This window comes from Pseudophryne corroboree, chromosome 6, assembly GCF_028390025.1.
Source record: "Pseudophryne corroboree isolate aPseCor3 chromosome 6, aPseCor3.hap2, whole genome shotgun sequence".
NCBI lineage: Eukaryota > Metazoa > Chordata > Amphibia > Anura > Myobatrachidae > Pseudophryne > Pseudophryne corroboree.
Genome location: NC_086449.1, coordinates 537,820,634 through 537,846,369, shown reverse-complemented (window position 1 = coordinate 537,846,369; position 25,736 = coordinate 537,820,634). Strand labels below are relative to the sequence as shown.

The window sequence follows — 25,736 nt, the reverse complement described above, 5'->3', positions numbered from 1 at the left end:
GTGCTGAAGCTGCTGCCACTAGTCATGGCCGAGATGATGAAATGCCAGCAACGTCGTCTGCCAAGGCCGATGCCCAATGTCATAGTACAGAGCATGTCAAATCCAAAACACCAAATATCAGTAAAAAAAGGACTCCAAAACCTAAAATAAAATTGTCGGAGGAGAAGCGTAAACTTGCCAATATGCCATTTACCACACGGAGTGGCAAGGAACGGCTGAGGCCCTGGCCTATGTTCATGGCTAGTGGTTCAGCTTCACATGAGGATGGAAGCACTCAGCCTCTCGCTAGAAAACTGAAAAGACTCAAGCTGGCAAAAGCACCGCAAAGAACTGTGCGTTCTTCGAAATCCCAAATCCACAAGGAGAGTCCAATTGTGTCGGTTGCGATGCCTGACCTTCCCAACACTGGACGTGAAGAGCATGCGCCTTCCACCATTTGCACGCCCCCTGCAAGTGCTGGAAGGAGCACCCGCAGTCCAGTTCCTGATAGTCAGATTGAAGATGTCAGTGTTGAAGTACACCAGGATGAGGAGGATATGGGTGTTGCTGGCGCTGGGGAGGAAATTGACCAGGAGGATTCTGATGGTGAGGTGGTTTGTTTAAGTCAGGCACCCGGGGAGACACCTGTTGTCCGTGGGAGGAATATGGCCGTTGACATGCCTGGTGAAAATACCAAAAAAATCAGCTCTTCGGTGTGGAAGTATTTCACCAGAAATGCGGACAACATTTGTCAAGCCGTGTGTTCCCTTTGTCAAGCTGTAATAAGTAGGGGTAAGGACGTTAACCACCTCGGAACATCCTCCCTTATACGTCACCTGCAGCGCATTCATAATAAGTCAGTGACAAGTTCAAAAACTTTGGGCGACAGCGGAAGCAGTCCACTGACCAGTAAATCCCTTCCTCTTGTAACCAAGCTCACGCAAACCACCCCACCAACTCCCTCAGTGTCAATTTCCTCCTTCCCCAGGAATGCCAATAGTCCTGCAGGCCATGTCACTGGCAATTCTGACGAGTCCTCTCCTGCCTGGGATTCCTCCGATGCATCCTTGCGTGTAACGCCTACTGCTGCTGGCGCTGCTGTTGTTGCTGCTGGGAGTCGATGGTCATCCCAGAGGGGAAGCCGTAAGCCCACTTGTACTACTTCCAGTAAGCAATTGACTGTCCAACAGTCCTTTGCGAGGAAGATGAAATATCACAGCAGTCATCCTGCTGCAAAGCGGATAACTGAGGCCTTGACAACTATGTTGGTGTTAGACGTGCGTCCGGTATCCGCCGTTAGTTCACAGGGAACTAGACAATTTATTGAGGCAGTGTGCCCCCGTTACCAAATACCATCTAGGTTCCTCTTCTGTAGGCAGGCGATACCGAGAATGTACACGGACGTCAGAAAAAGACTCACCAGTGTCCTAAAAAATGCAGTTGTACCCAATGTCCACTTAACCACGGACATGTGGACAAGTGGAGCAGGGCAGGGTCAGGACTATATGACTGTGACAGCCCACTGGGTAGATGTATGGACTCCCGCCGCAAGAACAGCAGCGGCGGCACCAGTAGCAACATCTCGCAAACGCCAACTCTTTCCTAGGCAGGCTACGCTTTGTATCACCACTTTCCAGAATACGCACACAGCTAAAAACCTCTTACGGCAACTGAGGAAGATCATCGCAGAATGGCTTACCCCAATTGGACTCTCCTGTGGATTTGTGGCATCGGACAACGCCAGCAATATTGTGTGTGCATTAAATATGGGCAAATTCCAGCACGTCCCATGTTTTGCACATACCTTGAATTTGGTGGTGCAGAATTTTTTAAAAAACGACAGGGGCGTGCAAGAGATGCTGTCGGTGGCCAGAAGAATTGCGGGACACTTTCGGCGTACAGGCACCACGTACAGAAGACTGGAGCACCACCAAAAACTACTGAACCTGCCCTGCCATCATCTGAAGCAAGAAGTGGTAACGAGGTGGAATTCAACCCTCTATATGCTTCAGAGGTTGGAGGAGCAGCAAAAGGCCATTCAAGCCTATACAATTGAGCACGATATAGGAGGTGGAATGCACCTGTCTCAAGTGCAGTGGAGAATGATTTCAACGTTGTGCAAGGTTCTGATGCCCTTTGAACTTGCCACACGTGAAGTCAGTTCAGACACTGCCAGCCTGAGTCAGGTCATTCCCCTCATCAGGCTTTTGCAGAAGAAGCTGGAGACATTGAAGGAGGAGCTAACACGGAGCGATTCCGCTAGGCATGTGGGACTTGTGGATGGAGCCCTTAATTCGCTTAACAAGGATTCACGGGTGGTCAATCTGTTGAAATCAGAGCACTACATTTTGGCCACCGTGCTCGATCCTAGATTTAAAACCTACCTTGGATCTCTCTTTCCGGCAGACACAAGTCTGCTGGGGTTGAAAGACCTGCTGGTGAGAAAATTGTCAAGTCAAGCGGAACGCGACCTGTCAACATCTCCTCCTTCACATTCTCCCGCAACTGGGGGTGCGAGGAAAAGGCTCAGAATTCCGAGCCCACCCGCTGGCGGTGATGCAGGGCAGTCTGGAGTGACTGCTGATGCTGACATCTGGTCCGGACTGAAGGACCTGACAACGATTACGGACATGTCGTCTACTGTCACTGCATATGATTCTCTCAACATTGAAAGAATGGTGGAGGATTATATGAGTGACCGCATCCAAGTAGGCACGTCACACAGTCCGTACTTATACTGGCAGGAAAAAGAGGCAATTTGGAGGCCCTTGCACAAACTGGCTTTATTCTACCTAAGTTGCCCTCCCACAAGTGTGTACTCCGAAAGAGTGTTTAGTGCCGCCGCTCACCTTGTCAGCAATCGGCGTACGAGGTTACATCCAGAAAATGTGGAGAAGATGATGTTCATTAAAATGAATTATAATCAATTCCTCCGCGGAGACATTGACCAGCAGCAATTGCTTCCACAAAGTACACAGGGAGCTGAGATGGTGGATTCCAGTGGGGACGAATTAATAATCTGTGAGGAGGGGGATGTACACGGTGATATATCGGAGGATGATGATGAGGTGGACATCTTGCCTCTGTAGAGCCAGTTTGTGCAAGGAGAGATTAATTGCTTCTTTTTTGGGGGGGTCCAAACCAACCCGTCATATCAGTCACAGTCGTGTGGCAGACCCTGTCACTGAAATGATGGGTTGGTTAAAGTGTGCATGTCCTGTTTATACAACATAAGGGTGGGTGGGAGGGCCCAAGGACAATTCCATCTTGCACCTCTTTTTTCTTTTATTTTTCTTTGCGTCATGTGCTGTTTGGGGAGGGTTTTTTGGAAGGGCCATCCTGCGTGACACTGCAGTGCCACTCCTAGATGGGCCCGGTGTTTGTGTCGGCCACTAGGGTCGCTTATCTTACTCACACAGTCAGCTACCTCATTGCGCCTCTTTTTTTCTTTGCGTCATGTGCTGTTTGGGGAGGGTTTTTTGGAAGGGCCATCCTGCGTGACACTGCAGTGCCACTCCTAGATGGGCCCGGTGTTTGTGTCGGCCACTAGGGTCGCTTATCTTACTCACACAGTCAGCTACCTCATTGCGCCTCTTTTTTTCTTTGCGTCATGTGCTGTTTGGGGAGGGTTTTTTGGAAGGGCCATCCTGCGTGACACTGCAGTGCCACTCCTAGATGGGCCCGGTGTTTGTGTCGGCCACTAGGGTCGCTTATCTTACTCACACAGTCAGCTACCTCATTGCGCCTCTTTTTTTCTTTGCGTCATGTGCTGTTTGGGGAGGGTTTTTTGGAAGGGCCATCCTGCGTGACACTGCAGTGCCACTCCTAGATGGGCCCGGTGTTTGTGTCGGCCACTAGGGTCGCTTATCTTACTCACACAGTCAGCTACCTCATTGCGCCTCTTATTTTCTTTGCGTCATGTGCTGTTTGGGGAGGTTTTTTTGGAAGGGACATCCTGCGTGACACTGCAGTGCCACTCCTAGATGGGCCCGGTGTTTGTGTCGGCCACTAGGGTCGCTTATCTTACTCACACAGCTACCTCATTGCGCCTCTTTTTTTCTTTGCGTCATGTGCTGTTTGGGGAGGGTTTTTTGGAAGGGACATCCTGCGTGATACTGCAGTGCCACTCCTAGATGGGCCCGGTGTTTGTGTCGGCCACTAGGGTCGCTTATCTTACTCACACAGCGACCTCGGTGCAAATTTTAGGACTAAAAATAATATTGTGAGGTGTGAGGTATTCAGAATAGACTGAAAATGAGTGTAAATTATGGTTTTTGAGGTTAATAATACTTTGGGATCAAAATGACCCCCAAATTCTATGATTTAAGCTGTTTTTTAGGGTTTTTTGAAAAAAACACCCGAATCCAAAACACACCCGAATCCGACAAAAAAAAATTCGGTGAGGTTTTGCCAAAACGCGGTCGAACCCAAAACACGGCCGCGGAACCGAACCCAAAACCAAAACACAAAACCCGAAAAATTTCCGGCGCTCATCTCTACCATTAATGCCTTATTGACTTAAATGATCTACCCAACTCAACAACTTCACTCTCCCCAGTATCTATGCTTGTCATCCTCACTCATTACTTGCTGCTTTTCCTGGTTATGGGGCTTTTTCTCCAGCATAACACTTTTTTTAAATCCTTCAGAAACCAAACCACTTTTACCTACTTGAAATTTCCAACCGAACCCCTCGCAAATCTTAAGGCCCGTACACACTGGTCGATATATCGGCCGTTCTCTTGAACGGCCGATATATCGCGGGACCGTCGGCCAGTGTGTATGGCCGATACGTCTGTGAACTCCGTCGTTCACAGACGTATCGCGTCGGCCGCGCAGCACAGCCGACGGCCAATATATCTACCGATATATTGGCGCGTCGCTGTGTGTGTACGGGGCGGTCGGCCGACCGCCTGTACACATGCTGCGGCGGCCGGCGGTGATTGAAAGCTGAACTGGGTGGGCGTGTGTACACGCCCGCCCAGTTCATGACGTCAGTCCCCGACGGATCGGGCAGTGTGTATGCACAGCACACAGCCCGATCCGTCCATAGATATATCTGCAGATCAGTTGATCTGCAGATATATCTACTAGTGTGTACCCACCTTTACATTTATTATTTTTCTATTCTCAAGCAACCTACACACTTATAACCCGAGATTCATGTGTAACTACATCTATGGTGGTCATTCCGAGTTGTTCGCTCGCAAGCTGCTTTTAGCAGCTTTGCACACGCTAAGCCGCCGCCTACTGGGAGTGAATCTTAGCTTATCAAAATTGCGAACGAAATATTAGCAAAATTGCGAATAGACACTTCTTAGCAGTTTCTGAGTAGCTTCAAACTTACTCGGCATCTGCGATCAGTTCAGTGCTTGTCGTTCCTGGTTTGACGTCATAAACACACCCAGCGTTCGCCCAGACACTCCTCCATTTCTCCAGCCACTCCCGCGTTTTTCCCAGAAACGGTAGCGTTTTTTCACACACACCCATAAAACGGCCTGTTTCCGCCCAGAAACACCCACTTCCTGTCAATCACACTCCGATCACCAGAACGAAGAAAAAACCTTGTAATGCCGTGAGTAAAATACCTAACTGCATAGCAAATTTACTTGGCGCAGTGCGAACATTGCGCATGCGCAGTTAGCGGAAAATCGCTGCGATGCGAAGAAAAATACCGAGCGAACAACTCGGAATGACCACCTATGTATTTTCTGTCACTGTAATCTGCTGGGCCAGTATGCTATCTGTGACATTTAACCCCAGATAATAAACGCTTATTTTCCTACAGATTGTAAGATAGCAAGCAGGATTTTTTTTTTCTTTATGACGTTTAGTTTATTAATATCCAGTATTGTTTAATTACAATCCTTCTTCCCAATATAAATACATTTTAGGAATAATAATCATTACAAATGACTTTTTATAAGCTACACTTGTTGTAATGAGTATTTTGTTTGATTCAGTAGTACAAATTTTGTGACTTACTCATCTTCAGTTATTGCTACTTACAGTTATTCTACTTCACGTTCACAAAAAGTAGACTTTGGTTTCATTTAACTGAAGACCACTGACAATGTCATTTCCATCATTCAAAATGACTGATGTAATAAAAGTTTTTTTGTAACATTATAAATTGGAAATATAAATAAATTCATATCATTACTAATATTATTATATTATTACTGCACCATAGGAAAAGACCCTCATTTACATTCTCTTTTCTGTGAGTATGGGGTGGCAAGGAGCACCAAATGTGCTTGACTATAGTTACCCAGTAGTATTTTGTGTCCTAAAGCATGGTGTTGAATTAGTAGGCTACAGTATCTTAGTATTATTCTATTGAATGCAATATAGGATATAATTAAAAAATAAACATTACCTTTGGGAACGCTAGTTATGTTTGTATCTGCAACTCTGAGGTAGGACAGTTTCTTCATTCCTTGAAAAGCCCCCTTTTCAATCCCAGAAATGTCTATAGGATTTGTGCCCAGTTCTGCAAAAAGACACATACAGTAGCACACAGCACAAACTTAGAACATCATTTTATATCATACATGTTTAAATAAATTGTCACAAAATTCAAAACATAAAGATTAATTAATCCATATACAGTATATATAGAGATAGATAGATATTTAGAGAGAGAATTTTGACCTTAAAGACTGAATTTACAAAATAATTATATAACGATTAGTAAAATATAGAGAAGAAGAACTCTTTTAACCATGAGAGGGAGAGATGAAAGTTAATAAGAGATGGATAAAGGAAAGGTTTATGCAAGGTGCCAGTCACCACTTTGTGTAACATTTACATTTTTGCCATTTACATCCATCTTTAATAAAACTATGAGATAGTGTATGTACTGTAAAAGTTGAATATTAGAGATTTGTCATTAGTTTCACGTCTACAATGTAGATCAACAATTCCCAAGCAACTACGCAGTGAAACTGATATCAGGCCATGCCATCAAAGTTCAAATGAGTCAGGATCTTAAGTTGAAAATTCTCAGTGAAACATTGATTCTATTTGAATCACACTCTTTTAATGTATTTGTGTGTTTAAAGCTGTAGTTGTTCCATATATAACCCACTTTTGTGTTAGATAACAGGTGGATATCTTCACTTTCTCCAGTACAATTTGCTTATAGAATTGATTGCACACTTAAATAACTACTATGAGCCCTATTATACTTCCAGAGGTAGGCATTATGGCTGGCATGATTCATTTTCTGTAATATAACATGTTTTTGTTTATGCCCTAAAGCAGGATTGGCCATGGAGGCTCTTGTACTTCGGGCAGATATGCGCACCGAACAGCTGACATAATAGAATGTGAGCATAAAGCTTTATCTACATTAAAAAAATACAACCCCCCTCCTATACAATCAAGGTCTCGAGGAGGCTACCCGGTCATAGCTTGAGCTGGCATTCACAGGAATTCTGTTTTCTTCTCATCCTCCCACATCAAATTCTTGAAATAGTCTTCTGGATCATTCATGATTATTTACTAAACTTGTCAATTTCTCAATTTACAGAACAACTACTCCTGGGTAGAGTAACAAACACTCTAAAGGCGAGATGTACTAAAAGCAAAATGCAACCAAAACTCAGTAAAAACAGTCATTTTTCAATGTTTGGGCCACATTTTCCATATGTACTAAGCTCCGGAATGTGATATTTTCCAGAGATTGGACACATTAGGCAACCACTGTCCAATAGAAGCTACGGGCTTCTTTTCACAGTCTTCTTCCTAGTTTCCCCAGCGATGCGCACAGCATTTGACTCATGCGCAGAAGGACACCCAGGTCATAATCCTGGAAGTCGTGTCTTTTTGTAGAGCTGTCCTTTGCAATTTTAATCTTAATTCTAGGTACATAATGGCATTATTAACAATGCTAACAATCCCGATAAATGTGATGCGAAGTACATCCCACCCTAAATGTGCTGTATTGTGAAGAGAAGACTGACAGTGACAATCACAGGTTTTGTTTATCTGTCCTCACTCATCCCTGGTGAGCATTCATTGAGAGGAAGTTGTGGACCATTACCTCCTTAATAAAAAAATGACCATCCTAGAAGTCACATAAAATGCTTTACAGCTACTATAAAACTGAATTCTGTTTGTCTGCTCCTGAGGTTCCCACATTAGTCTACTGAGCATGTGCGGATGGCATCATCAGCCCTATGCTCTAAGAGGAGTAGAGCAGAGGCTTCTGGAGGTGGCAGCAGCTTGGCACACAAACACCTAATGGTGGGCATACACATGCAGATAAAATGCCTGTTAGAAAGAAAGGCATTTTGTCTGACAGCCTCAGACCCTGCTGATATCAAGGACAGCTGTCAGATATCTCCCAGTGTATTGGTCATGGTATATTTGCTCCACTGGGAGGAAGCATTTCCCTGTTCTTTCCATGTGAGGGGACATGTCTGTCGGTCAGCCACTGTAGGGCATACACTGCCGGATGCGATCAGCTTTCAACTTATATTGCATTTGACGGACATGTTGGATGATCCGGAAAGGCTGACAGATCAATATTTTCAGATTGGTCGTCTGAATACACTATCTATACAATTATCTGGATGATATGCCGATATTGAGTGGATTGGCCAGATAATTATAATGTATATGCCCAGCATAACCAATATTGTGAAAAAGCAGAGATAGACGTTATGAAAACACAATTTCTATTTGAACTAAAAAATAAATCAGTAAAGTATTTTTGAAACTGACGCTGCATATGCGTATGTTGAACTCACCAATCACAATCATGTTATTTAATCCATCAAACACTGTCTTTTTCACTTTGGTTATCATGTTCTCATGTACACGCAGCTCTTGAAGTGACTTGGGCATATTGGTTGGAAGTTCTTTTAAGTTATTTTTTGATAAGTAGAGTCGTTCCAGTTTAGTGAGAGAAGCAAAAGCGCCAGGACTGATCGATTTGATTTTATTGTTAACAAGAATTAATGCCTAAAAAACAAAATATGACATTATAAAAAGGAATTAGATGGTTAATTCTGGGAAATATACAGGTTATCAGTGATACAAATAAATATGCTGCTATGGATTACAAGGGATCTGTTAGAGTCAGAACATTAGATCACATGGTTGAGTCTCCCATATCTGAAATGGTTGGGACCAGAAGTATTTTGGATTTCTGATTTTCTGTAGTTTGGAAAATTTGCATACTGTAATGAGATATCTTGGGGATGGACCCAAATCTAAACAAGAAATAAGTTTATGTTTCATATACACCTTATACACACAGCCTGAAGGTGATTTAAACAATATTTTAAATAATTTTGTGCATGAAACAAAGTTTGTGTACAACCATCAGAAAGCAGAGGTGTCAATCTCAGTCATGCACAAAACATTTCAGATTTCAGAATATTTTGGTTATTGGATTTCTAGATATGGGATACCCAACCTGTACTACAGTACAAATCATGATTATTTATTTATTACCAGTTATTTATATAGTGCACACAAAGGGGTCTATTCAACGCCTATTGGATCCTCTCCGACGGACAGGATCCGACATGTCAGTATTCAATTAGCGGGCATCTCTGACAGGTTTTGTCCATTTTCGACAATGCTGATCCAACATTTTTTGATGTCGGATCAGCATTGCCGAAAATGGGCCAAAAACCTGACGGAATTGGTCGCTAATTCGACAAAACACGTGGATCCGTGGCTAATACACTGATCAATGTGTTTTCAGACAAGTCAGAATTGCAGACAAGTCGGAAAAATGGCAACTCCTTTGAATAGGTCAAATCCTGATTTGATCAAAAAAAGTCGGAAACTGCTGTCTTTCTGACTTGACAGCAATTCTGACTTCAATTGAATAGACCCTATATTCCGCTGTGCTTTACAGAGTATATATATGATTATATGATTATTTAAAAATAGCAAATACAAAATAAACTGAGAAGCCGTGACCAATCTGTAAAGAGGTAACTATAATTACTACTGCGAATACAGCAGCATAAGACATGAATTCCTTATGTACTGTATTCTGTATAATTAGTATTTTCATGTTGACCAGTGACACAAAAAAATCCCTACATATTGTAGAGAAAACAATAAAACAAAAAGTAAGAGCCTACAGTGGTGCAGGAGAAATCTCTGGAGGACTGCCTGAAGGCCCACTCACTCCTCTAATTGTCAGGTTCAGAATGTGCACTTGAATTATACATTGTTGCTCTATTAGAGGGTCAGTTACCTGGTGGAGCAAGACCACCGATAAGCATGGGTGCTTGATTGGCTTCTATAGGAACCACACCAAGATTCAACTCATGGTTAGCAAAATGTCTGAGGTGGCTGGCCACATCACCCCCGGGCTACAGGTAAACCTGCACCATGTGAACTAATCCCACAACTGGATTACATTATGTTGTCTGTTTTTGTTTTTTTAATGATGTTTGGAGACCCGTTAAAATAGAAAACTCACGGCGCTGGTGACTTTGTGTGGATAAGTAAACCAAATAAGGAGAGTTATGGTAGACTTACCATTGTTAACTCTCTTTCTGCGAGGTACACTGGATTCCACAGGAAAACATTGGGGTGCAGAGTGGATCTTGATCCAGAGGCACCAACAGGCTAAAGTTTTAGGCTGTCCCAGGATGCATTGGGGCCTCCTCTGCAACTCCGCCTCAATGTAGGAGCAGGTAAGAGAGAAGGCAGATGTTAGTCACATAGAACCACATTCTCACAACAGGAGAAGGGACCAATGGATAATGCCATACAAACCCATAGAAGCTAGGTGCGTCAGGGTGGATGCCCTGTGTAACCCAGTGTACCTTGCAGAAAGAGAATTAACAATGGTAAGTCTACCATAACTCTCCTTTTCTGCAGCGGGGTACGCTGTGTTCCACAGGAAAACATCAGGGGTGTCCTTAAGCAGTTCCTCAAGGGAGGGGACGTGCCTTAGCGGGTATGAGAACACGGCGTCCAAAGGAAGTTTCCTGGGAGGAAAGTATCAAAGGCATAGAGCCTATTGAATGTGTTCACTGAGGACCATGTACCCACCTTGCACAATTGTCCTGTGGACGTGCCACGGCAGGCCGCCCAAGAAGGTCCAACAGACCGAGTAGAATGGGCTTTCATGGCAGCAGGAGCCGGGAGTCCAGCCTACGCATAAGCTTGTGCAATCGCCATTCTAATCCATCTGGCCAAGGTTTGCTTATTCGCAGGCCAGCCACATTTGTGGAAACCAAACAGTACAAAAAGGTTATCTGACCTCATGATAGTGGCAGTCCTCTCCACTTATATACGGAGAGCCCTTATGACATCCAAAGACTGCTCTTTGGGGGACAAATCTGAAGAGATAAAGGCCTGGACCACAATCTCTTGGTTAAGGTAAAAAGATGACACCACCTTAGGTAAATAAACCGGGTGAGTTCTAAGAACTGCCCAGTCATGATGTAATATTAGAAAGGGTGGACAACAGGACAAAGCGCCTAGGTCCGACACCCTTGTAGCAGAGGCAATAGCCAACAGAAACAGGACCCTGGCTGTGAGCCATTTAAGGTCCACTGACTCAAGAGGTTCAAATGGAGACTCTTGCAGGGCTTTCAGGACAACAGACAAATCCAATGGAGCCACCGGAGGGACATAGGGAGGCTGAATCCTTAACACACCCTGAGTGAATGTATGTACATCAAGTAGAGACCTAATTTTTCTCTAAAACCACACCGACAAGGCAGATATGTGTACCTTGATGGAGATCAGACGAAGGCCTAAGTCCAGGCCTTGTTGCAGTAAAGCCAGGATTCTGGATGTTTTGAATCTGTACACATCATAGTTCTTATCAGCACACCAGGTGAAGTAAAAATTCCAGACCCTGTAATAGATCTGGGTAGATGCCAGTTTGTGGGCTTTCAACATAGTTTGGATGACCACCTCAGAGAATCCTTTGGCCTTCAGGAGTGAAGCTTCAAGAGCCACACCATCAAAGCCACTCTGGCCAGGTCTGGATAGAGACACGGGACCTGTACGAGGAGGTCTGGGTGCTGAGGAAGTAGAAGAGGACGCTCTGTCGATAGACCCTGCAGGTCTGAGAATCAAAACCATCTGGGCCACATCAGAGCGACTAGCAGTAGTATTCCTCCTTCTGGCTGGAACTTCCGCAGGACCCTGGGCATGAGTGACACTGGAGGGAACACGTAAAGCAGCCAAAAGTTCCATGGAATGGCTAGTGTCCACGAATGCTACTTGAGGTTTCCTGGTCCTTGATCTGAAGACTGGAACTTTGTGACTATGTCAAGACGCCATCATGTCTACATTCGGTAGGCCCCACGTGTCCACTAGGAGTTGAAAGACTTCCGGATGAAGACTCCACTCTCTGGCATGTATGCCTGAACGACTGAGGAAGTACGCTTCCCAGTTTAGGACACCAGGAATGAACACTGCCGATATTGCTGGCAGATGGTGTTCCGCCCATAGAAAGATTTTTGACACTACCAACAACTGTCTGACCATACTTGAACAGGCCTGTTCTGTACCAGATGCAGGGCGAGAGGTAACGTATTGAACACCACACGCAGCTCCAGAATGTTTATCTGGAGGAGAGACTCCTCCTTGGTCCAACGACCCTGGAACCAGTGTTGCTCCAACACTGCACCCCATCCCAGCAGACAGGCATCTGTCATCAGCAGGACCCAGCCAGGGATCCAGAAGAGATGTCCCTTGCTCAATTGCTGATCCTGTAGCCTCCAGATCAGCGATTGACGAACCTCCGGAGTCAAAGTAATCATGTGAGATTTGTTTCGATGAGGTAGTCCGTTCCACTTCAAAAGGATTTACCTCTGCAGAGGGCGGGAATCAAATTGAGCATACCATGTCGAATGCCGACACCATCAGGCCAAGTACGTGCATCGCCGAGTGCATTGACACTCTGGGGCTACAAAGGAAGCATCTTATCCTGTCCTGAAGCTTCAGGACTTTCTCCGGACACAGGAACAGATGTTGACTGTGTGTGTCCAGGAGTGCCCCCCGGTGCACCATGCTCTGAGCCTGGATCAGCGAGGATTTCTTCCAGTTGATGAGTCACCCGTGGGCTTGAAGGAAGCTTAAAGTAGTTGTAGATGATTGAGGAGGACATCATGGGAGTTTGCCATGATCAGCAAGTCATCCAGATATGGCAGGATCCTGACTCCCTGGCGAAGGAGCAGTAAGTCCAAATGCCAGCACATGGAACTGATAGTGTAGGTTACAAATAACAAACTGCAGATACTGCTGATGTGACTTGGCAATAGGTATATGCAGGTATGTATCCTGAATATCCAGGGATACCATATAGTGTCCGGGTTCCATAGCCAGTACAATTGAGAGCAGCATCTCCTTACGAGACTTGAACACTCTCACAAACTTGTTTAGTGATTTGAGGTTGAGTATAGGCCGGAAGGACCCATCGGGTATTGGGACTAGAAAGAGGGTCTAGTAGTAACCACTGCCCCTTTGGGACACAGGTACTGGCACTACCGCTCCTGTATTCAGGAGAGAACTCACAACCTGCTGCAGAGCTTGCGCCTTTAGTGGATCCAAATGGATGACCGTGGTGCAAAACTGCCGAAGTGGACGTCTCTTGAAAGAGAGTATGTACCCGTAAAAGACAACTTCTCGTACCCATGCGTCTGAAGTAGTCTTCAACCATACCTGGGTGAATTGCTGAAGACTGCCTCCCACCCTGGAGTCCCCTTGGGGGAGGCCCGCCCCATCATGCGGCAGGCTTGTCTTGTTTAGAAGCAGGTTGATGGGCTGCCCAGGACTGCTTTGTCTTGGGCTTAGTGGTTTTGGAAGCACGAGATTGTCTCCGGTATGCCTGACCTTTTGCTTTCCCTTGAGGTTTAAAGGAATGAAAAGTGGTACCTTTTGCCTTCTGTGCAGAAGGATTAATATTTGGGAGAAAGGCAGTCTTGGTAGCCGCCAGTTCAGACACAATCTTATTTAGGTCTTCCCCAAACAATATGTCACCCTTAAAAGGGAGTACCTCCAAGGTCTTTTTGGAGTCCAGGTCCACCTTCCATGAACTCAACCACAGAATACGGTGAGCCAGGACAGACGTAGTCGACGCTTTGGCCGCCAACACACCTGCCTCAGAGGATGCCTCTTGAATATAATAAGAAGTGGTGGTGATGTGAGACAGGTATTGTCTGGTATTGTCAGATATATCCTCACACAGCTCTTCCTCTATTGCCTGAACCTATGATTCAATACCTTTAGCAGCCCAGGAGGCAGCAATAGTGGGAGTAAATAGATTCCAGGCATCCCTCCACACACTTATCTGTTGGTTCTTTCAGTGAAGTGACAGTGGTGACAGGCAGAGTAGATGACACCACTAGGCAGGTGACATGAGAATCCACCGGCAGTGAATTTTCCCACTTGTTAAATAACTCTGCCGGGAGAGGGTACAGAGCTAAAGCCCATTTAGAGAGAGGGAATTTCTTCCCTGGATTAGACCAGGGTCCCTGCCTGATGTCCACCAAATTGTCAGAATGGGGTAACAGATGTTTTTATCCACCTTCTGCCATTTAAACATGTCAGTTTCCTTGGTTACAGTAGTGGGTTCCTCATCATTAGTGATTTGTAGGATTTGCTTAATAGCAACCACTAGAGCAGGGACGTCAATTTGCATTGTAAAATCCTCGTCAGAAACGCCTGATTTAGTGTCTGACAGGATAATATGCTCTCCCTCCTCTTCAGAGGAAACATCTGAGAGATTTGTGGATTGTGAGGAGGAAGCAGTCCGCTTAGATGACCCAACGACACGGGAGTGACCAGAGGTAGATTTTTGTCTAACCAAGGAATGAGACAACTGCTGCAGCTGGTTAGACAAGCTGTCCGCCCAAGGCGGATTACCCATAGGGACTATTTGAGGCTGTAATGGTACAGGCAGTCCCATAGGGGGCATTAGGCGTTCCACTAGAGTACCCAGTAGGCTTGAGAACGCGGCACAGGGTGGCTCCTGATTGGATACAGGAGTTGCGGACTGACTGGAGAGTGTATGACACATGGTACACAGACCATCATACACAGCTTCCCCCTCTGGTAAATCCTTACTCTGCATGATACAGGAGCATCCACAGATTTACTGCCCTTCCTGTTAGACATTTTACACAAATGCAACAGAGAGCGGTTTAGTACGATGAAGCCAAACAGAGTATAATACGCTCGAATAAATCAGATAGTATGTGACCGAGTCCCCAGTACACAACACCTGCAAATAAATCCGGTATTATGTGACTGAGTAGACAGTAGAATACACTGAATAGGTAAATACTGTGATGCACTATATAAACAATCCTGACGCACCTAGTCCCTTAGGGTATGGAATATATTGATAATAGATCTCTGGGAAACACTGAAAGTGAAACCTGACAGCAGATACAGGCACACACAGTCACATTAGCAATGCAGATAATTATTAGTATGACATTAAAACTGCATTGAGCTAATATACTGCATGTATATATATATATATATATATATATATATATACTGTATATATATAAAACACAGTGTGGTCTTAGACCGGACGTATATATCAGACTACTAGTACAATACAGTATATTCTGTATTTGGTACACTTTTTCTTAACTAATGCTGTCTGTATAGAGACATGTACAGTAGAATACTCAAGTGTTTGTAAAGTCACAGCGCTGTATACAGGTGGCTTTACAAGGGAGACCTTGCCCTGCAGTCCCAGGGACTAGTCGCAGCTATACTCCTAAGATGGTGCCCAGAATCTCAGTCAGGGAGTGCGGGAGAGTAGGAGGAAGCTCCAGGGCAGGAAAATCTGCAGTAGATGTCGCCCTGGGCTGGGGAGAGGCTACAGGTCAAGCGCCGACTCCCCTATGCTGGACCTCACCACCGGTACTATGGAGCCTTATCAATAGGGGTGTTAGTACACCTGACTTGTACTCCTGTGCCCTGATGGATGTAGTGGGGTCCCTGCTCAGTGACAGTGTCCATGCCAGGATCGCAGTCCGTCTCCCTAGACTGCGATCAGGAACGTGATTTAGTGGCAGGTCCCACCTAGGGGACCCTCTTACCTCCTCCCCGTAGCAGCCACGTGAACCAGGAGAGTATCTGCGACCGCGTGCCTAAATCCATAGCGTCTCCGCTGCAAGTACCCAGGAACTGAACCACGGGAGTGTGCAAAGCCGATTGGGAGGTGATGGAGCTGCAGCGCTGAAGTGTCAAAATGACATACAGCGCTGAAAGCCCAGTTTTGAAGAAATTTTCTGTCAGAAAAAGCTCTCCTGTTGACAACAGGCAACAACTCGAAACTGAGCTCACAGTGCCTGGATGCGGGGTTGCAGAGGAGGTCCCAATGCATCCTGGGACAGCCTAAAGCTTTAGCCTGTTGGTGCCTCTGGATCTAGATCTACTCTACACCCTAATGTTTTCCTGTGAAACACAGTGTACCCCGTCTGCAGAAAAGCAGTTACAGATTGCTCACATAGTACAGGTTCACCAGCACATACTGGTGCTGTTTACACAATATGCACTAGGAGGCACCTTTGCCCTTTCTTTTTATATAAATATATATACACACACTGTATATCACCCATCAGAAGCAGCACTCCATGCGTAGAATAAGTTCAGTTAAGGCAGCAATATAAAGTGAACTTTATATTGTATGCGTGGAGTGCCGTTTCTGACGGTATTATTACCTTAAGCGGGCAACCAGCAAAGTGTTGATTCTATAGGATGTGTGGGACCACTAGGACAATAGACAACCCCATATCAAGTGCATTTCCTGAATGATAATAGAGCACAGATCGAGAGCCATCCCACAGTCAACAAAATTAAGATCCACACACAAACAAAGGAAGCCAAACCACATTACACATTACACATTACACCAACAAGACACTGTGTAGGAAAAATGTAGCCAACTGGACAGGCAAAAACATAAAACCCCTGGAGTAAGTTACTAATGGGTTCCTGGGAGAAAATGAAATTCCTGACAAACTCCCACAGTATGTCAAAAAGTGGATAATAAACCAGTTGGCTACAAAAACAGATAAAACTGTACAGATATAATAATGAAAATACATAGAATGCCACTGATCCAGAGACTGACTTTTCATGTCAGAAGGGCCCACAGAAGTTGCAGAGATAGCAGCCCCAACCTGAAGCAAATGGGTACTGAACTCACTTGGCATGAAACCCAATGAAGACAAACAGCATTTCAAGACATTGTCAAAACTGGTACTTGGTAACCGGGGATCCATCTGAGTGCATCTACAATACACATGGCACAAAAGTTCCGTCCAACATCAATAGACACACTCTACTCAGGGAGCATGGCTGAAAGAAATCCAATATCACTTACCAGCTATGTCATTCTTGGAACACCACCAAATTGGTGTCCTGCTAAATTATCACATACAAAAATAACATGGTTATTTTGCACTAAGAGAAGGAGCACAAAGCTCACAAAATTGAATGCGCTGCAATACACCATAGCAAAAAATGCATTGGAATAATAAACATCCATAACTGAATAACAAATTGAGGGAATCAAGTTTAACAAATGGAGCAAAATAATGTTGAATGAATGCCTGTGATCAACTGTTGGAAGTCCTCGACCCAAAGAAGGAATTGGAATGGTCGAGCTGGTCATAAAGGGATGGAAATAGGAAACACCCACCAAAATATGCTGAATGCCCATGATCAAACATCCTTGGGTGTACAAGTTCCATACAAAAGCTAGCATAATATAGTGCAAGCTCTTATTTGCCTAAGGAATCGCTCCCATTCTAGCCAACCCACCTGAAAGCACCACAACGTGCTGGGTGCAATCGCACATGTCACTAAAGTCTACCCAGCCGGGATATTAGATTTGCAATTACTATGGGGACATTCCCGGCTGCAAGGCCATAAACAGTTATCAGGATTCTTAGAAGACTTCCTGGCATCTGCCAGTCGTCAAAATTGGTAAAAAAAAAATGTAAACCTCTTCATACAAAATCAAATAAGTACCTTTGACTCTTTAAGAACACATAACATGTCTCTTACAGAGCACAGGCCTGTAAGTACAGTGTACACATTTGAAACACCCAGAAAGGGAAAGGAAAGCTAATAATTTGCGATTGATTCCATATATCATCACAACAACGCAATATCAAGTACACATGTGCACTGGGGATGTATTCAAAATGCCAATGGTTGGTATCCCAGCGTTCAGGAGACCAACGCTGGAATCCTGACATCCAACATTTTACCGGTGGTCGGAATCCCCTCCTTCCCTCCCCCCCCCGCCCTTGATTTCCCACTCGGTTGGTGGGTAGACGCCACCAATCGAGTTTGAATAGAACCCGAAGTGTGGCTAGCGGACTCGCTGCCGGTATACCGGCAAGTGGGATGCTGCTGTCGGTATACTGGCATCCGCCATCCCGTCTGCAGTTATATCATACTGCACCCATGCATGACCCGCATGTTTTAGTTTTGGATTTGTATTAATTTTGTGTTTTTGGTTTATGCTCTAATTTTGCTACTGTGTTTTTGTTTTAGTTCGGTATTTTTTAAAAAAAATGCTAAAACAACTAAAATCATGCAATTTGGACCTACATTATTATTAGCAACATTAATAACATTCATTTCCAGTCAGTTCCAGTCAATTTTGACCACCTCACAGCTCACAATAGTCTTCATCAATATTGGCCAAAGACTGGCTGAACTAAGCAACAGAGCAGCATCACAAACACATGGCAGTTATTTATGTTTAAAAATGTGTTGCAAATTAGTAATGTATTAGCCAATGTATTAACCAATAAAAATGTCTGTGCAAAAAAGATTGTCCTCACTGCCACCCAAAAATACAGCCCATTATCAAAGTAAAAGTGTCACAAGAGTGAATTGTCCTTGAGCCCTCCCACCCTTGTGTTTTATACTGTATTAAAAAAGACACACAGATGTAGGGGGTTAGGCTTAGGCACCTCCCGGGGTGTGGTTAGGATTAGGCACAAAGGGGGGAGGTTAGGGTTAGGCAGCGGGCAGGGAGGATAACTCACCCCTGTCGGTCTTTCAATGTTCGGTATCCTAGTGTTGGTATTTCGAGCACTGGGATACCACACAGCGGTATTTCATACTGATACCGTAGCAACACTCATTACTACTATAGGCTGTTAAACATTATGCGCACTGCAGTCTTCGGTGGAACTATTCTCACAAATAAAACAACTTTAAGCAGCAAAACTACTTTGCTAGATTGCACTGATCAACTTGATGTGCAACAATGAGTCTGAATCTGTATACAAAGTGCTACAATGTTGCAACTTTTTCTTACGCCATGTTCCCTTGGGCTTCGCCTATAACATTATTTTTAAAACTAACTCCTACATTGTTATAGTCGCAACCCAGCATATCTAGTACACCCTGGTGTTTCACTTGAATAAGATGCAAAATGTAAAGAAAAAGATGCTACACTACTCCTCTCAGAGCGGCTCAGTTATGGTGGACGTCTAGCGCCTTATGGTATATTGAGACTAGTTGTATGAGGATACATATAATACATGTACAGAGATAAAACATGTGAACTTACGGTATACTCCACGTGAGTACGTATAATAGACATTGTAGTGTTACATGGGTATTGCAGAACATGTTTAGAATTAGTTGTACAATTTTTTTTCTCTTGTTTTAATTTTCAGATTTGAGGTTAATGTTCTGACAGATGTTTTCTATAACCACCAACAATACAGCCAGTCTTATAATCATCTTGTTGGCTTGCTACTTCACATTGCTGGGCTTGCAAACAACTCTTGGAGATGACTTCTTAAAGTTATGTATTCTAAAATGCATTTTAATCCCTGGCTGGATTTATAAACATATTTTACAGGTTTATCTGGTTCTTCCAACACATTCCATATGAGCAAACTTTGAAAAATTTTAAGAAAATATTAAAATATACTGTATGTTGCTATTGGATCATATTTGTACAGCTGTTCTGGCCATATTGGGTGCATGGAATTGGTTATGCCATAAATGTAAGCAATATATAGACATAGTTTGTTAAAACTAGAGAAAAGTGAATCATTTAGAGAGCATAAACAATGTGCAAAAGGGCAGTGCCCCTGTGTAGATTTGATTCAAATAGATATGTGATGTGACTTGGCAACATGGTATATGTTAATAATGAGAACCTTTGTCTTGTATGTGGGCGTGTGTGTGTGTGTGTGTGTGTGTGTGTGTGTGTGTGTGTGTGTTTATATACTGTATATATATATATATATATATATATATATAGGTTCATGTACCACTCATGGGTGTGTGGTCATGCTCTGATATACTGTACCACACGAAGCATGCATATTTCAGAGTACGACTGCACACCTGAGAGTAGTATATGTATATTATAAAATGACCCCTGTTGTAACAAAATAGGTTGTTTCATTTTAACTACTTTTAATTAATAAACATTAGATATTTCCTCTTATCTTCACTCTACTACAAATTCACATAGGTATGAATCCAACATGCTCCTATGAGTGCCCCAATGGCTTTTGGATCTTAATCAGCTTCAGTTGCAAAATTGTGAATCAACCAATTATTAGACGACTGCGTATGAGCTGTGTCTGCAGCGTGCGTGGGCAAAAATGGCAATGCAATCGCAGGCCGGTATTAGCGATTGCCAGGGAGTGATCATTTGTGGAAGGTTACATGGTGTTTGTAGGGAAAGATTGGGAAAACGCAGGCATGCCATGGACACTTTCAGTGAATGTATCTGACGTCAGCTGCAATGTATTGCGACTAAAAACATGGTGGCGGTGTGACTGCATTTTCATTATTCTGAGTAGCCATGGGTCATCCACAACTGTCGATTGTATTGAGGCTTTTGTGCATGCGTGATGCATACGCAGCACATGCGTAGTCATCCGCATGGCTGGCTCTACCATTAAGCAGCCTTAGGAGGCTGCCTAGGGGCGCCGTTCCACTGGAGGGCACCACTGAATTCATCTAGCAAAAAACTGAAGGATTTCTCTGTATGCGACCTCCTCCTTTTACACTGTGCTGGCTGCTGCTGCGGGTCTATCAGGTGCAGCCACCGCTATCAGGCTGTACCGCATAGTGTCTCATTGCTTCCTCCGTGCTGACACATGTAACATCAAGTCATGTGGAGGCACATAGGAGTCGCTGTAATGCTGCTGCCGCCTGCAAGAGGAATCCCGCCAATGACGAGAGAAAAACATGAAAACAAATTAAGTAAGTAAAGTAACCCATGGGGGTTTCTGTGGGACCACAGACAGTACAGATCTTACAGCCTGATGGGTGGTTTGCACTTGTAAACAGCATAATAAGGAAAACACTGGCACTGGCGTACAATACAGTACAAATGGAGGAGGGGGGTCAGTAATTAATTTACAGATGGGGTATGGAACACAATTAGGAGCCTGCAAATATAAGTATGTCTGTGACTTTATATGTCTGTATACACATACAATTAAAAGGATGTAGTTGGCATCCCAGTGGACTGGATTCCGGCTTTCAGAATACCAGCGCCGGAATCCTGACACCTGTCAGAATGCCAATGCAGGAATCCCGACAGCCAGCATCCTGAATGTTAGTATGCCAGGGAGGGTTAGGGTTAGGCTGCAAAGAGAGAGGGTTAGGGTAAGGGTTAATTAATTTAATTCAAAATGTCAGGATTATGGTGATTGGGATGCCACTGTTGGTATTAAGACCGCCGGCATCCCGTACCCAGCCCCAATTAAATATCCCCACCAGACCCCATATATAGACTATATCCGGGAGATGAGGGAGGGGGGGTTGTAGGTTAAGGGGCACTAAGCTGATGCATTGCCTAGGGTGCAGAGAGATCTTGCACTGGCCCCGGTCGTCCAATAATCAGCCGTTTCGCGATTTTGCAATTTTGCAACTGACCCACATTCAACAAATCTGAGATTTCTCCAGTGCTCACCTATTTAGCATCACTTGCCACTGTCCCTATAGACCTCTATGGGGACAGAACCTTAAAACAATTTATTAATTTTGAGATTTTTTTTACCGTACACCTTTCAATGGGGGACCTGCAACAACAGAAACACTTTGCTTCATCGCCACTGGGTCAGGGACGGACTGAAGCTTTAATTTGACCCTGGCATTCCTGCCATGCATGCATGAAAAAGAGGGCTTGGCCATGTGGCATGCCTCAGTCTAAGCATACTGGCCAAGTAGAGCATCGGGAGAGGGATTTGCTCGGCCAAGCAAAGGACCCATCTGGCCATCAGCCCTTCTGACATTTGCCAGTATTGCCAGATGGTCAAGCCGGTCATGTGTCAGGCTAAAATACTGTTAGCATGCATGGTCATCACATGGTACTGTGACCCTTCACCTGGTGAATTAGAGAAAACCTTGCACAGGTGCTTCAAAAGGATCTCCATTTTAAAAAATTCCAGTGTTGTTAAAATCTTTCACTGGAGTAACTTAGCGACTCTAAATATTGATTGTTAGCAGAGACTCAATAAACCCTAAATCTGTCTAGAGCAGAGTTTCCAAACTCACTACATTCCAGGTTTTAAGGATATCCTTGCCTAAGCACAGGTGACTTAATTAGTACATCAGTAATTTTGATTTAACCATCTGGACTCAAGCATGGATATCTTTAAAACCTGGACTGTGATGGCTGAGTTTGTGAAACTCTGGGGTAGTGTGCTGATTTTCCTTCCTTTCCTTGAAAGCTGATTTGTTTATATTATGGGTTAGTCTAGAAGGGATGATGTAGATAGAGTACTCAGAAGGCAAAATCTTTCTATTCCGAACAACTGGCTTGCAGTTTCTTAGTAATATAAATCTATAATAAATTATTGGGGACTGAAACATGATCATCAATGCTGCTAATTTCTTTTTACAAGAATTCTCTGTAAAACAGTTTTATTTCACATACATACTTTATAACCATGTCAAATTTTAATTTGTAAATCTGCTATGACCACATCAACAATTAAAAAAAAGTCAGTTATGTATTGTTAAATTCTGAGAACAGGACAAATATTATAGACTAAGGGGTCTATATACTAAACCTTGGGTGGAGATAAAGTAGATGGAGATAAAGTACCAGCCAATCAGCTCCTAATTGTCATTTTTCAAACCCAGCCTGTGACATGGCAGTTAGAAGCTGACTGGCTGGTACTTTTTTCTCCATCCATTTTATCTCCTGCTAAGGCTTAGTAAATAGACCCTTTACTATGCTAAAAAAAACAAAAACATTCAAATGTTTACTGTTGTACCAGAATAAGGACAAAGAATTAAAACCAAAGGTGCATACAACAAAGTTATAATGGACAATCATAACATGCTAGAGCAAAGAAGTGGCCAAACAAGGACTACAGTACAATAGGACTAATAAAGAATATTATTATTATTATTATTATTACTACTGTTATTACTGTTATTATCCTTTATTTATAAGGGCCACAAGTGTTCCACTGTGCTATACAAAGTGCATACAAAAATACAAAATTCAATACATTGCAGGATATAAGGTGCATGCAAAGGTATGTAAGTGGTAGTCAGAGCCGTCCCTAACCAATATAATGCCCTAGGCAAGATTTTGGCTGGTGCCCCTAGCACCACCGCTAGTTCCGCCTCTGAACCTGCACCCCTTTCCCAGCACCATCACCCCCCACCCATAGCAGTCTTTTTTTTTTTCTACCCCCTGTAATTTAAATAAGAACAGTGTGCACATTCGGCGCACAGCCCAAAAAGGTATGTGTTTTTGCTGGCAAGGGGCATGGCCACTCAATAGTATCCCCAATTCAACTTATGCCTCACAGTAGTGCAACTTTATTCACAATTTGTAATGCGATAGTGTCCCTTATTCACATTATATCACACAGTAGTACCACTTTACCTTATATACTTTACTCCTCACAGTAGTGCCCCAAATTCACATAACATCATACTGAATTGCTCCTTATTCACATTACACCACACCATATTTTTTTTATTCACATTAGACCACACATTAGTGTCCTTTCTATACATTACGCCACACAGTAGAGCACCTTATACACATAATGCCACACATTGGTAATGCATTTATACACATAATACCACACATAATTTCCCTTACACATATGCTGCACATTGTAAATGCCCTTATACACATAATGACACACATAATGTCCCTTACACATATGCCGCACATTATTAGTGCCATTATACACATAATGACACATGTAGTTCCTGGCATGAGTCAATTGGCAGCTCTGCTAACGTTGGGTGCCTATTTTTTATGAAAATGCATCTTATTTGCATTGCTATGTGGCTAGGATGCACAAGCAGCTTCTGCTGATTAAAATGATATGCAGCATGCCTATCTACTGTGTGCGACTGTGGCTGTATCTGCATACGAAATGCTACACACAATATAGGCATGCCGCATATCATTTTAATCAGCAGAAGCTGCTTGTGCCTCTAGGCAAACTAGGCAATTGCCTAGGGCATCTGGTATGCCTAGGGGCACAAGCAGCTTCTGCTGATTAAAATGATATGCAGCATGCCTATCTACTGTGTGCGACTGTGGCTGTATCTGCATACGAAATGCTACACACAATATAGGCATGCCGCATATCATTTTAATCAGCAGAAGCTGCTTGTGCCCCTAGGCATACCAGATGCCCTAGGCAATTGCCTAGTTTTCCTATGCCTAGGGCCAGCTCTGGTGGTAGTTGTTAGAAAATCTGCGCTGACTGGACCAGTACCATAGTAGACGGGTGCAGCGTACAGGTTCAGAGATGGTGACAGCAAAATGAATACTATGGAAGAGGAGATGATAGATGGAGATGATGCAAGTGAAGGAAGAGTATGTAAGGGAATAGAAAACAAAAGGAATACACTGAAGTCAACAGAACAATTTATCAGTGACTTCTACTATTGCAATTAGCTCCTAATAATTATCTTGCAGTCCTTCTCAGAAATACGGGCAAGTGAGAACAGATCCATGCTCTGAGGAAATGTCCTTCACTTAGGATGATTATTTGTCCTGAAGATATTAAGCAGGATCCAAAAGTACTTAAGAATTAAGACACTACCAACCATGAAAACATTTACAAGATACTGTAATTTTTGTTCTTTTAACATCACATAAATGAATGTTCTGCAATAGTAGCAAGTTCAATATTTACTGTATTTATGTTTCGCTGGTATGGAGTGCCAATAATACAATAATAAAAACAGGGATGGGTCTTTTAAAGCCTAGCTGATTGTTAAAGTCTTCATCCATCAAGAGATTAAACTTCTGCTTTTGTACTAAAGTAACTGCTGCTAATTTTGTAATAGTGACAGTTCAATTCTACTTGTTTTGACAATGTATATAGTGACATCAAGTGGTCCTAGAGTGGGTCAGATAAAAAGTCATGTCAACACCACACTCAGTGGCAGCAGTCTGAGCACCACTACTGGCCATCAATGAAACTGCACCAGTGAGTTCAGGAGAACAGTCACAACATAATTCACATTACTATCTTGGCAATCATCATCTCCATACTGAAAAGCATGTAATTCAGAAAATAATTACAAATTAATTAAATAAATTGGATTTAACAAACCTTCCATATAGTACACATTCTAGCGATATTCTTTGAATGTTAATAAAGGGCATGAGCATTTCCACTGACACCCCATCTATTTCCAGTTGATGTCACTAGAAGGTTTTGTGACTCTGTCTGACCCTCATATACTCCCATTTAAGGCATCAACATATCATACTGACGTCACTCTTAATTTCCATGTGCCACAAGACT

General features: G+C 43.5%; 1 protein-coding gene across 1 annotated transcript in view; it reads right to left on the bottom strand.

The window, feature by feature from the left end:
* DCN (decorin) overlaps nt 1-25,736 on the bottom strand; it is a 73,000-nt gene that overhangs the window by 24,904 nt on the left and 22,360 nt on the right. Inside the window, exons 4-5 of the mRNA XM_063927636.1 lie at nt 8,736-8,949; nt 6,359-6,472 (exon numbers count right to left, since the gene is read on the bottom strand). Coding sequence (XP_063783706.1) covers nt 6,359-6,472; nt 8,736-8,949 — 328 coding nt within the window. The remainder of the gene's footprint in view (nt 1-6,358; nt 6,473-8,735; nt 8,950-25,736) is intronic.